General features: G+C 39.7%; 1 protein-coding gene across 2 annotated transcripts in view; it reads left to right on the top strand.

The window, feature by feature from the left end:
- The window catches only part of LOC132873166 (fibroblast growth factor 18-like), a 66805-nt gene extending 48417 nt beyond the window's left edge, over positions 1-18388 (top strand). The window contains exons 2-7 of one of the 2 annotated variants that reach the window (XM_060908472.1): positions 8772-9001; positions 11491-11754; positions 12867-12906; positions 12999-13176; positions 13813-13919; positions 14547-18388. In XM_060908472.1, coding sequence (XP_060764455.1) covers positions 11723-11754; positions 12867-12906; positions 12999-13176; positions 13813-13919; positions 14547-14831 — 642 coding nt within the window. In that variant the 5' untranslated portion in view covers positions 8772-9001; positions 11491-11722 and the 3' untranslated portion in view covers positions 14832-18388. Of the gene's footprint in view, positions 1-8771; positions 9002-11211; positions 11755-12866; positions 12907-12998; positions 13177-13812; positions 13920-14546 lie in introns of those variants that run through there. The other variant, XM_060908471.1, reaches the window with a different exon arrangement.
- Positions 18389-20688: the final 2300 nt, after the last annotated feature.

Genomic DNA, 20688 nt, shown 5'->3' with positions numbered 1-20688 from the left:
AAAAAATCTTCCAGGACGCCTTTTATATTATTCAAAGAGATTTTTCACAGAGCAGCGACACCGTGCGAACAAAATCCTGCCACTTTTTAAGATAATACAGAAGCAATTAAGCTGCTCTTTAAATCCCTTTAGTTAATGATCCGCCTAATGATTCTAACTAATGTGTGATAAACCGAGACATTTGGATCAAATACACAGTCCTGTGCAAAAGTCTTGGATAAAGATAGGCACCCTATGGTTTTTTTTCATACAAACTTTGTTATAGATTTCTATTTGATGACTTCTACATTATCGAGTCAAAACATTACAAAAACATTTTAGAGTCCAAATGTTCGTTTTTGAGCACAAAATTAAACATTACAGAAAAAACAGTTTTATCTGAGCAGCATATTCCATCCATAAGAGAGCACTTTTCAGATGAAAAAAAGAAAACATAATGAAGGCTGCTGGGTTTTGGTGTAAAATGAAGAAGTGAGTGTGACAGTCAACGTGTCCAGAAGAACTGTGGCTGGTTCTGTAAGATGCTCAGGAAAACCTACAGATCATTTCCGCATAAAACTGCACTCACTGGACCTAAAGCAAAGGGTCACCTCACACCAAATACTGACTTTGTTTCATTTATTATGGCTCACTGATTACTGTTTATAGTATTTTTTTAATGTTGAAACATTTCATTTCATTATTTTTAAGCCAGTTTTGGTCTACAGCATTTCTTTCCACATGCCTAAGACTTTTGCACAGGACTGTAGCTGCAGACGAGAAATAAAGTCCTGTGGAAAAGTCTGAGGCACATGCAAAGAAATCCTGTAAAGCAAAGATGCCTTCGAAATAATGAAATTAAATGTTTCTGTATTAAATCATACTATACTATACAGTCATAAATGGCACAAAGTTAAGAAGACTGGTGTTCCTGAATATTTTGAGGACCTTGATGTCTTTAAGTTGTGAGTCCTCATGAAGCCTATTGATCAAATTACAATTCACCATACAGTTCTTCAGGGTATTAAACTGCACCTTCCCTTGTAGTGGGGTGGTACTGTTATATTTTATACCTTTTAATATGTATTTCTCACCTGGAAATGTGGATAGTGACCTGTAAAAAAGGATTTAAGGTCCATAATTGGACTGTAAGTAACTTTTGGACTTTGAGATTACACTTCCCCATGTTTGATGGTTTCATCCCAGTGACACTGAATGGTGCTGTTCAGTACATTTTTTTTTCTGAAAGTGCATACTGTATATTTTGCCTTCCTGCTTTAAAGCTTGAATTTGGATAATGTGATCGTTTCTCTTTTCTGTCTCATTTCTGTCTGTTTATACATGTCCCCTAGTCCAGTGGTTCTCATAGAGAAGTTCTTGGAGCACATCCATGAGGTCCATGATTTAATGAGGGTGGAAATCACAACCCATTATTATGCTAGTTATTATTTTCACTATTTTGGTCTTCTAGATATTAAGCTCTTTGACTGGTCCCTTGAATGCAGTGGGTTTGAACCCAAACCTTAATTATTCAAAAACAAGTAGCCATACATATAATGTGTTTCATCAGTGAATGCTTATGAATAGAAAGCTCTAATAAATAGACCCAATATTTCTGTGCATATTTCAATAACTATTAATGAAATGAAGCTAAAGGGGTCAGTGGATAGTTATTTATTTTATGGGTCCCTGGTGGCAAAAAGGTTGAGAAGCCCTGCCTTCTTGGACCACGAGGTCGTCCATGTTGTGACATTTTCAGTACCACGGACAGCGTCATGTTGGCATCGATTGAGAGTGACAACATGGCAGAAACTATAGACTTCATATTAAACCTCTTCATTTCGATAACTGACAAAAATGTCAAAGTAATAGGACAAAAAAACAATGCTATCAAAGTGGGTTATAAGTGTGATCCTGTAATCATATATATGTTTAGCAGGAAACAAATGCTAAAATTTGAGTGGAAAAAAGAAAAGAAAAAAAAGAAACTACATGGATCCCATGCAAGACAATGATCACGTGTCCTTTTTTTAATTTGTTTTGCTGTCGCTGACATTTGTTTATTTTTCAAGAAACAAATGTTTGTGTCCATGACAGACAAAATCCAAGGTAATCAAAGATATAGTACAGTTCACTCGATCAGACCAAAAGGGTAGTAAACTGTACTGTGCATGTCACTGCAGCAGCCTTTTCTTTGATCTTGTGCATCATAATAGAATATATCCCTTAAACATATTGTAACTTTTATGCATATATTATAAAAGTTCATTCATATCACTATGAAAGGTTAAATGTGTCCAAACCTTTGACTGGTATTGCATGTGATTAACAAAAAAAAATCTCTATAATCAGACAACACTGATGGCTTTTTATGTTTTCGACTGCAGTTCATGATTATCACCAGCTGAGACACCAGATATATCCATTTACATTAACTATTTTGGGGGTAGCATGGTGGTGTAATGGTTAGCGCTGTCGCCTCACAGTAAGAAGATCCAGGTTCGAGCCCCGTGGCCGGCAAGGACCTTTCTGTGTAGAGTTTGCATGTTGTCCACGTGGGTTTCCTCCGGGCACTCCAGTTTCCCCCAAAGACATGCAGGTTAGGTTAACTGGTGACTCTAAATTGACCGTAGGTGTGAATGGTTGTCTATGTGTCAGCCCTGTGATGACCTGGTGACTTGTCCAGGGTGTACCCCACCTTTTGCCCGTAGTCAGCTGGGATAGGCTCCAGCTTGCCTGCGACCCTGTAGAACAGGATAAAGCGGCTACAGATAATGAGATGAGAATATATACATATGAACCAACTACAGATATTTTATTTACCAGGAAATAAAATACTGCATCTAATACATTCTGGAGAGAGTTAAATATGCCTAATGTCCATCAGATCCAGATGTCATATTCCCCTTTGCTGTTATAATAAGCTCCACTTTTCAAGAAAGGCTTTCCAAGAGATTTTGGGGTGTGGCTGTGGGGATTTGTGTTCATTCACCTATAAGAGCATGAGGGAGATCAGACACTGATGTTGGGATGTTCAGGAGGCTCCAGTTCCAGTTCATCCCAAAGGTGTTCAGTGGGGTTGAGTTCAGTCAGTGTGCAGGACACTTGAGTTCTTCACTCCAACTTTCACACACCACATCTTTATGGAGCTCCTGTACCTTGTGTACAAGGCCATCATCATCATCATCATCATCATCAAGCTGGAACAGGACCAGGTTTGGACTCTTAGTTCCAGTGAAGAGAAAGTGTACAGCATGCAGAGACATTCTATACAACTGTGTGCTTCAGAGTTTGTTGTAACAGTTTTGGGGAAGAACAACATATGGAAGTGATGGTCGGGGTGTACATACTTTTTTCCATATATTGTTATAGCTTCTATATGTACTGTAAAGAAGAAGAAGAAGAGAAGAAGAAGAAGAAGAAGAAGAAGAAGAAGAAGAAGATGATGATGATGATGATGATGATTTGGCAACCATTTCCTTTTAAAATGCATCCGAAGTCTCGCTGATGAACCACATTTTTCTTTTTTCTTTTTTTTTAGATTTGAAAATTGAACATGGCTCTTTTTATGGATGCAGTAATGTAATATCTAAGAAATGTGTATTTAAAAATTAAACAAAGATGGCTGAAACTTTTGCACAGAAGTGTACGTGTTTAAAAAGTGCATATTGTGTAAAGTTTTATGGATGAAATGTTGAAGAAAAAATATTGAATATGGTAATAAAGTGTTCAGAATATAAAGCCACAGACAAACAGATAAAAAATGAAATGATATATATAATTTTGGGGGGAGGGTTTGAGTAAATGCAGTTGTTTCACCACTAGGCGGAGGCAAATACTTTTGCTCAGTTCCTTTTGCTCTGCAGACTTTCTTGCCTGCAGTGTTATGGGAGCCAATCATTTAATCCTGCTCTAATGCAGAGATGGGGCAGAGTGCCACAGACTGATGGAGAATGTGAAGAATGCCAAAGGAATGTAGGCACTGCCCTCAACACACACACACACACACGGCTCATGTAACCTCTCACACAGTGATGGGGGGGGGGGGAGGCTTGGTTAAATTAATAAAAGTCACCAGGACATTCTGAAGTTAAAATGTGAGATGATTTTTTTTTTTAATTTCATGGCATAAATGAAAGTTTAAACACACACACACACACACAACCACACCCTGTGAGGTGAGTGAAAGCAGGGGTACACAGATACATTAAAAGAGGAATGTGGGAGATAACGCTGAGCTGAAGAGGTGAACATGGATGAGTGGAAGAGATGATGAGAATAAATTCAGTAACACCGACTCTCCAGCTGAACAACTGAAGGGTTGTGATAAAAGAGCAAGGGAGATTTATGAGCTCAAATAAAACACCACTAGAAGATCATCATCTTATCAGGAATTTTCAAGTGTGAGCTATTTATAACCTGTCATATCAGTGATGTCTTTAATCTCCTGGACTAAACTCAGAGAGATAGGGCTTTATTTCTTCTCTGTCCACCTGAGGTTTTATAAAAGTTGGATAAGTGATTTAAGAAAGAAAACAACTACAGCAAGAAACAACAACAACAATTTATTCATTCATCATCAGGAAGTGTTTTATCCTGGTCAGGGTTCTGCTGGATCTGGAGTTGATCCCAGGAACTCTGTGCACAAGACAAGAGAATTGACCCTGGATGAGACAGGAACCCGAAGAACATGGAGAATAAAATGCTGGAACTAGAAGGAGATAACATTACTCAATCAATCAATCAATCAGTCAATAAGGTCAGGATGCATTGATTTATAGTTTAATCATTATTTGATTCAAGATGAATAATGATTAAATAAATACAATGTGATATTAATATATATATATATATATATATATATATATATATATATATATATATATATATATATATATATATATTAGCCACAGTAATGAGTGTAGCATTTTATTCAGTTCTTTATTATTATAAATAAATAAATAAATAAATAAATACTAATATTAAAACCATGATTTTAATACTAGTACTTTTCCGTCCTTTAATTATTATTATTATCTGTAGTACTACTATTGGATTTTACTGCTGTTTGTGTTTTTAATGAATTAATTAATTCATTAATTATGAGCGTTATTAATTATAACCCCAACCCCTCTGATGGAGGGCACCATCTGTGCTGCTGAAAAAAGAAAAGAAAGAATAAAAAAGCACTTTCCTCAAATAAGCAGAAGCAGCTGAGGTATGCAACAAACAGCTTTGTTTAATTCTTCTAAATGTGGTGTTACGCTCCAGTAGCATCAGTATTAAGAGGTGATTATGTAAATTCAGTGCATCTTACCACAAATATGCATCATTCACTTTCAAATAGAGAGAGAGAGAGATGCTTATTGGAGTGATCCTGGTCACTTGGGGGTCATTTTCATTTCAGAGAAAATTGTAGAAGCTGAGATTCAATGGCATGGGCATCAGTTTGAGTGACAATGCAGATTTTGTGTTGAGTTTTCATTTTCAGTCAAAATAACACAACTCCATCGTGGGTTTGTGGGAACTGGCTCAGTGTTGGGACTTTTACAAACTATAAGCAGCTCTTGGAGAAAAAATGTCCAGACAGTGATTAATGCTGGTGGATCAGGTGATAGGGTTTGTGATGATGACTTTTGGGTGATTTTATGATTGTGATGCGATTTATCCCTCAAATCTCCTCAATATTATTTTGAATTCAAAATAATATTGAGGAGACACATGAATTCAAGCCAAAGAAAAAGTTCTCCCTGCAATCTCAGACAAGGATTCTGGTACTTAACATCCATGCTGATGACATGTGGACATTAAGGGCATGTTAATGATTTCCTATAAATAATGAAATGTTTTTTTAAATTAATACTTTACTTCCTGTGTGTATTTTAGTAATTATAACAATATTATTGGAAGTAAAGACTGAAAGAATATATTTTCTTCTTCCTCCAATCGCCCTAAAGTTCAGATGATGCAACTTCCTGTTGAACATGTGACTTGTGGGATGTTCCAAATAATTCATCGGGGTGAACGAGTTCAGGTAATAGGGTTGAGTGAATAATGTGTACTTTTTTTCATAGTCAATGGATGGCAAGTGGAAAAGGAAGGAAGGAAGGAAACTAGAGCTCTAGTGATCTGCTCGAAAGATGATGGAAAGATATTTTTCTGACTTAAAGGAAACTTTAGCTGTACGTGAGTGATATCAGAGTGAAATCAGCCTGTTCACTTTTACCAGTACAGAAAAGCTGATTTAAATGTAGAAAAAGAAGAAAGAAATGAACAAAGCATTTATCTGTCTAATGCAGTGCACACGTGTTGTTTTGTCAAGTGCAGATTGTGTTGTGTTCCAGGATTATCTGGTGATAAAACACATCAGCACATTCGTGTTTGATTATGGAAAAGAAGAAGAAAGTCAATCCACTTATTTTCCATTTCCCGGTTTCTTTTTGTTCTGTTTCACCCCTTGATTTGTTTTGTTTTGTTTGGTATGGGGTTTTTTTTCCATGTTTTACAGAAATCCAGATGTGTGTGTGTGTGTGTGTGTGTGTGTGTGTGTGTGTGTTAGTGTTAAAGCACGTAACGCCGCTCAAAAGTGTCTCTTTTTCCATTCTCAATTCTGAATCAAAACAATAATTACACTTCATTATTCAATCCTATGCTAATTATACTTCCGGCTTCTTTCCCGGGTCCAAGTGCGCTCCAGATTTATTATTGGTTAGGCCTGTTACTGAAGATAATACACGTTTGATTTGTATCTGGATGTTGTTTCACCTCGTGAACTGTGTGTGTGTGTGTGTGCCATTAGTCCTCAGGCCAAATTAGACTTGAATGACAGTTAGCTGGCGCGTCAAGACCTTTGAGGAACTGCGGCAGTATGCCAATCCAGCCTGGATGTTGAACTTTTTTCTTTCTTTCCACAAAGGAACATTACTGACTATTAGTCATGCAAAAGTGGAACCATTTGCTTTTCACATGACACAAAAGCATTTGCCAGAATCACATTCTGGTGCACGTCCCTCTACACACACACACACACACACACGTGAATTTCATAAGCATGGAAACTCTTGGAAGAAAAACTAAAATCCCCAGCAGCACGGCTTGCATGCTGGAAGAACGGATTCTCTGGCAGCGGCGTCATTCTCGCGCCGAGTCGCTCGTGAGATGCCGCAGAGCGCGCGCGTGTGACTCATCACCGTGCAGCTACTGAACGCTTGCGGTTTGCGCACTAAAGCACACGATCCCGGCCGCCGCAACAACTGCAGAAAAGGCACCGAGAATGTCCTTTTATGTACTTGCGAGCTGTCTGACTGCGGTAACGTTCCCCCGCCAGCTGACAGGAAGGAGACTTGTAGGGGTTTTAAAGCCAGCCGCCGCAGAGGAGAGTTAAAGGGCAGCGGGGTGGAGGGGCGATGACAGCTCACCATGCTGTGCGCGCTGAGGAAGTGGAGTGGCCAAGAGCGCAGTCCCAACCCGGAGAGGGAAATGGGATTTGGGAGATTACACACAGAAACATGCAGGGACGTGGAGCAGTACATCGAGTCTAAACTTCATAACATTCTCTCTCTCACACACACAGTGTACAGAGAGTAATCAACTTAGTCACACAAAGAACAATATATCTTGAGCAAAGAACAATATATCTTCATCTAATAAGAGGAATTCAGGGGCAGTGAACACACACACTCTCTCTCTCTCTCTCTCTCTCTCTAAAAAACATCTTCATGTAACTTTTCTTGTTTGGAAGTTGATGGCTCTAACTTCTTTCTTTCTGAGAAGTTTGGGTGTTTTGATGTTCTTTCTTTGTTTCTTTCTTTCCCTGGGCAAGGAGTCTTTTCTTCTCTTCTTTTTCATGAAAGGGAATGTCAGTCAGTCAATTAATTCATTCATTCATTCTTAGTAATGGGGTGTCTTCATTTTTCCTTCTTTGGTTCTTTTTTCTCCCAGAGTAGGAATGTTTCTTTCTTTTTCTTTTTTTCTTTCTTCCATCCATCCACCCATGGGAGTGAGGATGCTTTCATTCCTTTTTACTGTCTTTCTTGCTCACTTAATTTTTCATGACTGAGGGTGTCATTTCTTTCTTTTGTTGTCTGTTTTTTTTTTCTTTTTCCCCCCGAACCTGTTTAGCTGTTTATGATTAAATTCAGCTTGTTTGACCTTTCTGCACTAAAATTTGACAGATCAAGACTTGGCTATTAACAAAAGTCACCCTCTGAGGTTTCTTTGAGTAGTTCTGGGTTTCCTGAAAGGGTTCTTTTTGTAACCTTTACTGAAAAACAAACCTCTCACCTGTAGGGTTCTACATTCACCCTTTAAAAGTTTGATGGTCAAAATCCTAATGATGTTGAGCTGCTCTGACACTTCTCTGATCTCTCTCTCTCTTCTCAATCCTTCCATCCACCATGCCTCTTACTGTTCCACCCGTTTACTCAGCTGTTCACATTACTTCTTCCACCCATCTGTCCATATTTATCTCTTCTTTTCACATTTTCTTCCGTCCCTTCTACACCTTTGTCTCCCTCTACCGAGTTCAGCACTCTGCTCTCCCTCCCCTCATCCATTCCTCCACTCCTCCACCCCTACACTGCTTCCCCCCATTCTTTCCCGGCCTAATCTATTCCAGAAGCCTGGCTACCATGGAGAACACATAACAAGTGCACATACTTCGCAACAGAGCCAAAAGCAAAATAACACAGAGAGGGGAAAAATGGGAGTGGAGGGGGACAGACAGGGAGGAGGGATAAAAAAAAGGAGAAAGTGTTTATTCAAAGTCAATGTTGCCTCCTTTGTTGTGGTAGGGACCTGTCTTATATTAGAAGCCTGAGCTCCCTTCAAAGTCTGGAAAGAGGGAAGATGAGCCAAGAGGAAGAGGGTGAGCGAGACAGAGGGAGACAAACAGAAGGGGGAGACACTCCTATTTTGTCTGAAACCTCTCGACTTGGACATGTCTCAGTGAGAAATGACCGGAGAAAAATGAGTGTGCATACTTGAGACACGAGAGGTGAGACTGACTCCATTGAGAGAAAAGGTAAACTATGCAGAGAACACGGCTCTCTCGCTCTCTCTCTCTCTCTTACATACACACACACACACACACACACTTCATTCAGACATGCAAAACAGTACAGCTTTGGCACAGCAACTCAGTTACAGATCAAAGACACACCAAAAAAATCAAATAAAAAAATGTGATTCAGACATGACATATTAAGACTGAAATGTGTTCTTTTTTTCTTTCTTTGATTCTTTTTCAGGAGAGGGAATGTCGTAATTTCTTTTTTTCTCTTTCCTTCTTTCTTTTTTTCAAGAGTTTTTTTTCTCTCTTCCTTTTCTGGTTTTTGTTTATTGTTCCTCCTCTTGTAATCAGTGTTAATTATTCTTATTAATGTTGAAGTCTAAGACTTTCTAAATGCTATGACTGACCCAATAAAGGGTTTTCTTTCTTTCTTTCTTTCTTTCTTTCTTGTGTCTCACAGGATCTGATGATGTCTCATAGCTCTCATCGTATCTGTGCCCAGCAGTGTCTCATAGTGTCTCACAGTGTGTTGGAGTGTAAACAGTGTCTCAGTGTCTGAGTATCATATAATGTCTCTCAGCTCTGTCTGTCTCATAGTGTCTCAAATCTATGTGTCTCACAGCTCTCACAGTGTGTAATTGTCTCGCAGTGTCTCAGATCTCTCACTATCTCAAAACGTTCAGTGTCTAACACTGCTCTCAGTGTCTCTCAGTGTCTGTCTCTCAGTGTCTCACAGGTTATATGATCCTTCAGTATCTAACAGCTCTCACAGTCTCTCAGTGTCTCACAGTGTCTGTGTCTCATAGCTTTCACAATGCTTCCTAGTGTCTGTCTCTGTGTCTCACCATCTCTGTGTCTCACAGTCTCTGTGTCTCACAGCTTTTACAATGACTCCTAGTGTCTCACAGTCTCTCAGAGTCTCAAAAGTGCCTTACAGTTTCATTACATTGAGTGTTTCACAGGTGTCTCAGTGTCTCACAGCTCTCTCAGTGCCTCACACTGTCTCACAGGTTTCTCAGTGTCTCAGTGCCTCACACTATCTCACAGGTCTCTGTGTATCCCAGTTTTCTTCTCCCCTCAACATATCTTTTCACAGCACCTTTTCTTTAGAGTATTACATTTGTGCAGAGGCGGAATGTTATGACTCGGTAACTGTGCAGTAATCTCAAGTCTGTTTCACTGAAATACCACCGAGATTAAAGAGCGAGTTTTTCGCTGGATTGTATAGAATGTTTATGTTGCAGTGAGATCCAGTGGACGACTGACAAGACGATACGACCAGCAAGTAAATGTGACATGGTGCATTTAGGCCTTTCAGTGCTGGCAAGCAAACTGCAGCTCCATTAATGTGTACCTCTCTCTCTCTCTCTCTCTCTCTCTCTTTAACTAACACACACATACACACAGTCTGCTCTGGATGTGGGGTACAAGGGAAGGTTACACAGCCTGTCTGCGGTTCTGCAGAATTCAGAGAAGGCCGAAACATCAGCTTTGCCAAAGTCCCAGACAAATGTTCATTTTGGAATTGCTCTTTGCTTACATACCTCCCTCACACTCTCTTTCCTATTTTGCCATTATTTTAATAGAGTTTCACCTTTCTCACTCCCTCACTGCAAAAAACTGCTTTCAAGATGTGTTTCAAAAGAGAAGGAAAGTAATTCATAATCACGCTTAATCTCTGTCTCTGTTCGCCTTAATCTCAGGCACAAAAAACACCTCTGAATGGCTTTTTGCAGAATTTACTCCAATTTCTTTCTTTCTTTCATTCTTTCTTTCTTTCTTTCTTGGAGCAGTTATTGTTTTTATTCTTTCATGTTTCTTCCTTTTTTCTTTTCGAGGACATGTGTTTCTTTTCTTCTTTCTTTCTCGGGCAGGCATTTTCTTGATTTTTATATCTTTCTTTCTTTCTTTCTTTCTTGGAGCAGGCATAATCTTTTTTTCTCTTTTTTCTTGATTTTTTTTATCTCTCTTCCATCCTTTCTTTTGTCTTTTCGAGAACATGTGTCTTCAATTTTCTTTCTTTCTTTCTTTCTTGGGCAGGGATTTTCTTAATTTTTATATCTTTCTTTCTTTCTTTCTTTCTTGGAGCAGGCATCATCTTGAGTCTTTCTTTCTTTTTGGGACATGTAAGTGTCTTTATTTTTGTTTCCTCCTTTTTTTCTTGATTTTTATCTCTTTCTTTTTTTTTTGTCTTACCAAATACATTTTCCTTTCTTTTTAAGGACACAGGGTGTCTTCATTTACTTGACATTCTTTCTGCTTTCTGAGGACATGGCTTGTCTTAACTGTTCTTGATTTTTTTTTCTTTCTGAGTAGGCAGTGTCTTGGTCCTTTCTTTCTTTCTTTCTTTGAACTTGTTTAAAGTGTTTAAATGAAGGCTGAAAGTAACTCATGGAGGAAATCACGGTTAAACTCTGACTCTCAGTCGGTTTCCAAGTAGATTTTATTGTGTGCGTTTGGATGATCACGATGTTCACGGTATATCGTGTCGCCCCTGACAGGGACCCGCCCCTCATCCCTCATCCGGCCGTGCGCGCGCCCCGCCCCTCGTCCTTCTTCTTCCATCCACTGCAGGTTGTCAAGTTGGCATCTCCCGCGTTCCTCCGCGCGGATCTAAAAGCCGCAGCTTGTTTTCGCTTCTCCATGTCATGAAGACGGCGGCGCTCCGAACCGGATCCATGCGACTGGAGGCTCCGTTTCTGGAAACGATCAGCTTCTGGAGCGACCGCGGCGATGCGCTCCGTCCTCCCTCCACTTCTCCTCGCGTAAGTTCAGCTTCTCACACACTGAATGTTCTCACACACACACACTCTGAACCAGGAAGGGAGAAAAACAGTTGCGGATCTGATGCGACCTGCTCGTGGGAATGTGACAGGTGGCACGAGTTTGCCAAAAGAAAAGGGGAACGCTCGCGCTCTTGGCTTTTTGTTGTTGTTGTAAGTTTTATGAATGAAAGTCATTAGAGTTTTGTGAACATGGCTAAAAACTATCGCTGGACGAGAAGCAAGCGAATGTGCCAGCTTTGGGTTTGGAAAATCTCCCTGTTTCTGAGCTCTCAAGGTTGGCGGCTTTGGGCAGAACGACATGTGTTTCACATTCACGCCGAACATTAAGAGCCAGCAGTGCCGCGTTCCTAATATCCTAATACACCCAATTAGTGTGCGCGCGCGCGCCTGCCTTTCTTTCTTTCTTTCTTTCTTTCTTTCATGCACTCAGAGAACAGCTGAGATCATGAACCAAACAGATTCACATGTAGAGATCTTTCATTGTCGCACACACTATAAGCAAGTGTGGAAAATACCTTCTCAGAAACTGGGGGGGGGGGGGTTTAGAAATGCTCAAATAAACATGAAAGTATCCTGCCAAAAATGTACAAAACATCTGATTCAAAAGTGTTGCTATTTTAAAAAGTATTTTAGTATTATGATAAATATGAAATGTATCTTAAGGTGTAAAAAAAAAAAAAAGTAGAAAAGGTTTTATTTTGATAAAAATAATAATAATGGTATGTTTTTGTGTGAATGTGGGACTGACACAAGCTTAATACCGTAGATGTTTAGCTGAAATTTAAAATTATAATAATAATAATCATCATCATTATCATAAATTCAATGACGTGTGGAGGAATTCATCCTTGTCTCCACTCTCTGTGATCTGATGTGATGTGTAGCGTCCAGTCATTGGCTGAATGAGATAAAACAAGGACGTTGATATTTTTCTTTTGAGTAAGGAATGAAGTCTGGTTAAGATATTTACACAGATTTTCATTTTTATGCTCATTTCATCAGCAAGACATCTTAAACACAATTTTAGGTTTAAGATTTGATCTGTTTGTGTTTTCAATTCTGTTCTATTATTTTTTTATCTCCTTCTCTAGATGTGTTCAGATTGCATTGCTGCTGTGTAGCTTCCTGCAGGTAACATTGGTTATGATTACATCTCTCACACACACACACACACACACACACACAAACTTTCATGGGTTCTGACATGAATTGGGATTTTCTAGGTGCTGGCGGTGGATAATGTGGATTTCGGAGAGCACGTTGAGACTCAGACAGGCGCGAGAGACAGTCTGAGCAGAAAACATCACCGGGTGTACCAGCTGTACAGCAGGACCAGTGGAAAACATGTGCAGGTGCTGGGAAGGAAAATCGTTGCCACTGGAGAAGATGGGGATAAATATGGTAAGAGCGTTTGCATATGATACATGCACATGTGGAGATATAAACAGGTAAAACTGGAGCAAAATTTTAAGACCATATTAAACAGAAACGGGTTGATAAATAGAGCAGTCGAGGGTGACCGTCCCCTTCATCGACCGCTTTATGGATTTCCATTTGCCCTGTTTTGTCTTACCTGCTTTCAACACAAGGGCAAAGACCGTTTGACAAATGAGAGAGAGAAACAGGGGTGAGGGAGTTGATCTTAACTGACCTTGATGTCATCCAAGGACAATATGTGTGATCACGTGCATCTACAGTTTAAACACCACAGAAAAGCTCGAAGAGGATTAAAGTCTTATCAGTCAGCCGAATCAAACGAAAGCAGAGAGAAAGAAGGCAGTATTGGCCAGTGAGGATGGAACTTGTCAAGATGGCAGCATCCAGTAAAGGACCCCTTTTTTTAATGTCGATTAGCTGAGATGATTAGTGCCTGTTGCAATGAATAGTTGCAGATAGGGAGTTGCCCATGCCTTGGCCTAGAACAAGAAAAATTCTCTGGCAATATTTTCTCTGGCAGAAGTTACAAAAAAAGGCAAATCGAGCACATCCTTGGCCTGTCTATATTCCTGTCTGTCTGTATGTGTGTCTCTTCACAAGCCCAGCTCGTGGTGGAGGCCGACACCTTCGGGAGTCAGGTGCGAATCCGGGGCAAAGAGACCAACTTCTACTTGTGCATGAACCGCAGGGGGAAACTGGTGGGCAGGGTGAGTTGGTTCGATTTTACAATGCACACACCACTCTTGAATCTGAGATTGTGATTGGATGGAAAGTATTGTCATATAATAAGTGCAGTAAGGAAGTATAATACCAGCTCGTTCACTCATACGGACTTGTATGGCACATACTTTAGATCAACTTTTTTTTAATGCGTTATCTTTAATACATTGAAGCTTTCTGTAAGCTGTAAGGAAACGTTTATTTTACAATTTTGGAAGGATTCTGTAGTGTCAGTAAGTTTTCCAGCATCTTTAAGAAAGAGGAGTTTATGCTTTGTGGTTTCTTGAAAACATGTCAAGTTGCATAGTTTAATCTTATTAACTTCAAGTGAGAGAAAAAAAACAGGCTGGTGAGGGAACGACTGTTTATCGCTGCTGTAATGTCAATGACAGCAGGAGCTAACTTGTTTTGTGGCCTTTCAACAACATTAAATGTAACTGTAAATGGTTAAAAGTGCAATGTGTATTTCTTAGAATAAATAAAAATGTCTAATTATTGGCAAATTGCTGTGGAATAAAGCATTTTGGGATATATTTACCCACATGCTTGCTAATGCATGATCTATTTTAGTGCACAGCTAAAAGATAAAGTGTTGCCTCCTGTTTTCTGTACAGAAAGCCAACAGTGCAAATGCTGAGTGTGTCTTCATCGAGATGGTTCTGGAGAACAACTACACCGCCTGGATGTCAGCACGTTATACTGGCTGGTACGTTGGCTTCACCAAAAAGGGCCGACCCCGCAGAGGACCACAAACTCTCCCGAACCAGCAAGAAGTGCACTTCATGAAGCGCTTTCCGCCCGGCGAGCAGCCGAACCTGCAGCACAGCAGCTTCACCACCGTAAGCAAGAGGAACAGGAGAACGCAGGAGACCAGCGCTAGTCCTGACACACAATCATAACACCCATTTAAACCATCACGCACTTCTATAAAGGATGCTGACACGGAGGATGCTTGGACAGGAGTCATCCTGACCAACCAGCCAGGTGTATTTCACTTCACTTCCAGGTGGAGGTCAAAATCAGACCAAATACAAATGCTGTGTAATCAAAGATGGCTGGGCATGCGTCCAGGAAATGAACTCAGAGACTCATGACAAGGGCACACACTGCACCGCGAGCCGAGAGAAAAGCCTCTCCAGCATCCACTCAGACAGCGAGTTTCACGGATATACAGTATATAGATTAAAAAATAATGTACTGTGTAGGGCTTGTGTGTACATTACTCCCTTCATAGGTTAAAATAATCCTGCTTGAAATGTTAATCAATGTTAATAGGACAAATGCATAGGCATGTGAAATAAAACAAACAGCTAAATGTAGCTAAAAGAGCGAATTATGGGACAAGAATCGTAGCAAAAAGTGAAATCATGATGGGATTTTTTTTTTTTAAATGTGGTTTAACAGCAACAACGTGTTGGAGTGAGCTCATAAAGATGCCTTGGAGTATACACACTTAAGGGAAAAAAAACGTACATGTAGCACCTTAAAGCAAGGATTCTCCATGTTTCTGCAGTCTAATCATTTCCACTCCGAGCATAATCTTATTACTATTCAAACTGTATTGAAATGTGTATCATAATATTTGGCCTATTTATTGCAACTATGCAGCTTTTTATTTGCAAACAGAACACGAGGTCCATGTTCGATTAACGACGAAAACTCATATAGTATACCGTAAGTGGAAGTGATTTCCAGAATTGTCACAAAAGACCCTTGGATATGCTTCAGAAAGCCCTGGGGGTCTCTGGAGCTTGCACTGAGAACCGTACTTTCGGGGTTCTTCAGCGGGAGCCTTGAAATAACAATCCCAAAGACACGAGGTTTCTCTTTATTACAAGCTTCCACGTAGAGCACAACAATCCAGAGAACCCTTGGAGATCCTTTGGAGATTGCGAGTAATATGATGGTGTGAAATAAGTAATGGTTCAGATGGAAATTTTCATACAGCAAATTCAGTTATAGAATTTAGAGAATTATAACGTCTTGAAATTCAGTTCCTCAGATCTGGACCTTAAAAATAGCTCATGCCTGTTTTCTGATGAATCATTTATTCAAGAGTGATCTATAGACCAACAAACAAGTCATTGTTGGAATGATATTGAGAAGTTTTAGTCTCGTAATGTGTTGCTCGAGACCTGGACATGTCAGAATTTTCAGAATCTGGTGCATGGCTTGGACTCACTTAACTATGACTTGAGTCTCAATCTAGACTGGAGATGATGAAACTCAGAGTTCGACTCTGCAACTTGCATGTTGTTAGTAATCAGAGCTTTGTCCACGTATAATCAGCTGCTTAGGGGCCCTGAGCCACCAGGGGGCCCTGTAAAAATGCAGAGTAAAAAAGAAGTTATATGCTTTTCTCCTATCTTCTGGTGATTAAAAGACAATGGTTCAGGCTTTGGCAGGGGGCGCCCTTGTGGCCTGCAACTCGAGAGGTATTATTATTTTCAACCCAAAGGTTCAACAACATCTCTGTTAGTAATTGTTTCTTCAGCATTAAATAACACGAGTCAAAGTACGCCACCACAGCTGACTGCAATTCATTAAAAAACCCCAGAGTTCCGCTGAAAAATTAAATCATCAGAGATGGCAACGTACCCCCGCTGCGATAACATTTGGGATTTGACATTTACATTCGGTCGTTTGCCAGATGCTCTACTCCAAAAACAAGTTAGAAAACAGCCAAAAGCACAGCAATGCTCAAGAATTAGAGACAAATCCTGGTCTGTAAAGTGTTAGAGCCGTCTCTCAGAAGGTGGTGACAAAAAAGGGGTCAAAACTGAATGTGTAAATAATACTGCAAATAAGAAGTCATGCAACAAGCAGTTCAAAGAAAGTGCAGAGAAAATAAAAGGTTTTATCCAAGATAAAATAATGCCGTGAACGCGGGTAGCAGCTTCAGGACTGAGGATAAGATGGCTTCCACTCAGCATGGACTTGTTCTTCCAACCTCAAAATCAGTGACGCCCAAATTATCCACATTTTTTTTTCTCTTTTGCTTTCTTTTCAGCTCCTAAACCAACCTGAACCAAGCAAGAAAGAGTATTGTACTTTATTTGAAGGATTATATTGTGGAAAGTTAAAATTTTTAACGACATGTGATCCTGACGGCATGGAAATATTCGCAACTTCCATTGTCCAGAGTTGGCTGTATGAACTCGGACCCAGAACTACAGTGTGGTACCTAAGACTAACTCAATGTACACTAATGGTCACTAGTGTTTTATGGATCTTTTTTTTTTCTTTAAATGACCTTCACAGTTCATTTCACCAGGTCCTGATCCAACCTTGTGAAATAACTGCAAGAGCATAAGGGTGGACGATATGCTACAGGAAAAAGATTGATTATGCGCAGGATTTTTGCCACACAAAAATGGGAGCCATCAGGTTTAATCCAGTTTTTGTAATGCTGGCTGGCCTGAACTATAAACCTTCCATGAGTAATGTTGAATTTTTTTATTAATATGTGAGGAATAAAACACTGTGTGTCATGCTGTTATTGAAGAATAATCAATGACAGGGTGATGTGATGAAGCAGAATTGCTCTTAGCACCCCAAACATTGATTGATTATTTTCCAATAAAAGCAAGTCCAACAGTGTTTTATTTTGTTCCACAAAATAAGCCAACAACTAACTTCAAGAACCTTTTATAGTTTTTACCACTTACAGTTAGATTTAACTAAGTGATGTAGCCCATCCACAAACCGTACATTACAGCAGCTCTCAGCAGTCATTTCCTCCTGGGCGTGCTTATTTTATTTTATTTTTAAGAAAGAAAATTTTAAGTGCAAACTCATTTGTTTTGGAAGGTTTTGGAAAAGTTACAGCTTTACCTCTGACTGTTTTAAAGCGCTGACACTGGACAAACGTCTCCTTACAGAAATCTGTTAAAAAATCTGGACTGTCAGAAATAGGGGTCCAGTAGGAGTCAACTTCTGTCCCCCAAGGAACAAGCTACACTAACCTACCCCTCATGGGACTTCAAGAGAACTATGCGTACCTTTTTAGGGCCAAAAAGGTACATATACGTCCCCAAGCAGTATATAAAGGGTACAAATAAGTACCTGAGAGGGAACTGATCCAGTGACAAGCTGCTGTACCCCTAAAGGTACAATACTGTACTTTATTTTCTGAGAGTGTGTGATTTGCAATATTTAAAGACTCTGAGAATGTTGGTAATACTGTGTAGGATTATGAAAACGTTTTTGAACAGAAAGGTGTATCTTGGTGTTATTTATATTGCAGTCACAATATCATATATCATACCGTATCATATCATCCACCCGACTGCAGAGTGACCTTGCGTCTTGCGTGTATGAGTTGCTAAAGCTGACACAGGTACCACCCTGGATCTGCGTGTTCTGCATGTACAGTATGAAAGTCAATGTACAGTTTTGTTTTGTTTTTTTGTCCCACTGTTACTGGGGCTAAAACTGAAAGATAAAATATTTTGATACAGGATGCTATTAAAAAAATATTTATTTTCTTGATGTAGTCACTGTCTCATTATTCAGCATGTTGTCGTTGAAAGGACATTACATGCCCCTGGTGTGATGGCGAATTGAATCTGGTTACCGACATCTTGGAAAAAGCACAGCGATGCTTTTTCAGTACACGCTGCAGCTTTCCAGCTAATTTATTTTCTCAAAATAACACCTAAATACCACTTTCCTCTCAGGCTCACCAGAGCCACGCTGTTTGAAAATGAAAAAATAGCACCTGGAGATAACATTAGCAATAAATCTATTTCAGATTTCCTTATCACGGCGTACCATTACACCCCTAATTCAGACATTCCTAAGATTCTCTCCATCATATCAAGTGCACTTATCGTATTTATCTGCTCATGACGAGGATTTTTCTCAGCACAGTTTATAAATTCTGCTCTGTTTCCCTTTCATCATCTTTCTAAATATAAAATATGCAGTGATGAAGTTTGAAGTCGGCTTTCAGGACAACAACAGGCTCTGAATTTCACTATGATTGATAACAACGATCATTACTCATGAAAGCTATAATCGGTAAGCGAAACATTTTTTTGCTGGTTTGATTTTTATTATTATTTGGAGTTAGATATCTTGAATAATTAGTAGCTCCTCCATTTTCTTGCCAAAGGTTCGACTTTCTTGGTTTCTGTATGGCTTGTAAGTTCACAGGTCAAAGTTCAACTACATCTGGGCAAAGTGAAAATTTAGTCAACAGTAGGGGTTTAAAAAAAAGAGTAAGGCAAGATTTGAATGATAAGCAGCATCCACTTTCACATAAAACTACATGTAGCTCAGTCACGTGTTAATTCACGTTTGTTCTGAATGTGTTCTGACAGACTGAGCCTCACCCTGGAGGGCTGCGTTATTCACCCTGATGTGTGATTCTTGTCAGGTGACTTCCGTCTTGCATGGTGGCTCAGTAGGCAGGTACTGTAAGCAAGTGTGTTATGATGATCCTCAGGGTTCAAGGCTTGGCTCTGGGGTGCTTTCTTTTATAAGTACACTTTTGAAGTGGCTGTGTGATATAAATTTAAAAAGAAAAAAAAACGGCAGCAAGTTTGTGCTTGAAGGTAGTGGTGGCTCAGTGGGCAGAAGAGAACCTTGTTGCCCATGATGCTCAGGGTTCAAGGCTTGGTGGAGGTGAGTTTTATTTTATAAGGCTGTGTGAGTTTAAACTAGAAGATAAATCGAGAAACAAAAGGAGCAAGTAAGCAGTGGATAGTTGACCATTGCCCTAATGAAGATAAACAGGGTTTGAGGCTCTGTCCAGGTAAATTTTGCTTTACATGTGAGTTTAAACTAAAAGATAAATGTTTAAAAAAAGTAAGCTAGTAGCAAATAAATACTGGTGGCTCAGTGGGCAGGACAGCAGGTGTATGACTGTGATAATCAGGGTTTGAGGCTTGGTGTTGATGAGTTTTGCTTTATAAGGCTGTGAAATTTTAAACTAAAAGATAAATGTCCAAAAAAAAAGCAGGTAGGTTGAAGGCACTGGTGGCTCAGATGTCTAAGGGTGAGTCCCTCTGTGGTGTAAACCGCACAGGATAGAGACAGCCTGCAGGCGAGCTGAAGGTGCTGGACCCAGGTGGGGCACTAAATCTGACAAAGTGAGAGAAGGAGAGTGAAGGTCAGTATGGCCCACCTGGGCCTCCTGGAGAAGTGGAGGGAGGGGTTATGCTACTCTGGGCTATTTCTTGTCTCATATTAACTTTTTTTAATATTCATATTCTCATCTCATTATCTCTAGCCGCTTTATCCTGCCCTACAGGGTCGCAGGCAAGCTGGAGCCTATCCCAGCTGACTACGGGCGCAAAGGCGGGGTACACCCTGGACAAGTCGCCAGGTCATCACAGGGCTGACACATAGACAATCATTCACACGCATTTCATTCATATTATTACTTAATTTATATATATATATATATATATATCCTTCTTTCTTGCTGCATTATTGCAACTTGTTGTACATTGCAGTATTTCACTTGCTACTTCCTGGATTAATACTAAAGTCATCAACATTATGAAGAAATATCTATGGAATTATTTGGTAAACAAAAAAGTGTTAATCAAACCAGAATATGTTTTATATTAGATTCTTCAAAGTGGGCACCTTTCGCTTAGATGACTGCTTTGCACATTTTGGCATTTTCTCAGTCAGCTTTACGAGGTAGTCACCTGGAATGGCTTTCAGTTTACAGCTGTGCCTTGTCAAGAGTGAATTTCTTGACTTCTTAATGTGTTTGAGACTATCAGTTGTGTTGTAAAGAGG

The sequence above is a fragment of the Neoarius graeffei genome, chromosome 25, assembly GCF_027579695.1.
Source record: "Neoarius graeffei isolate fNeoGra1 chromosome 25, fNeoGra1.pri, whole genome shotgun sequence".
NCBI classification, from domain to species: domain Eukaryota; kingdom Metazoa; phylum Chordata; class Actinopteri; order Siluriformes; family Ariidae; genus Neoarius; species Neoarius graeffei.
Note: the sequence above shows the minus strand (reverse complement) of the source record. Positions and strands in the feature narration are given on the sequence as shown.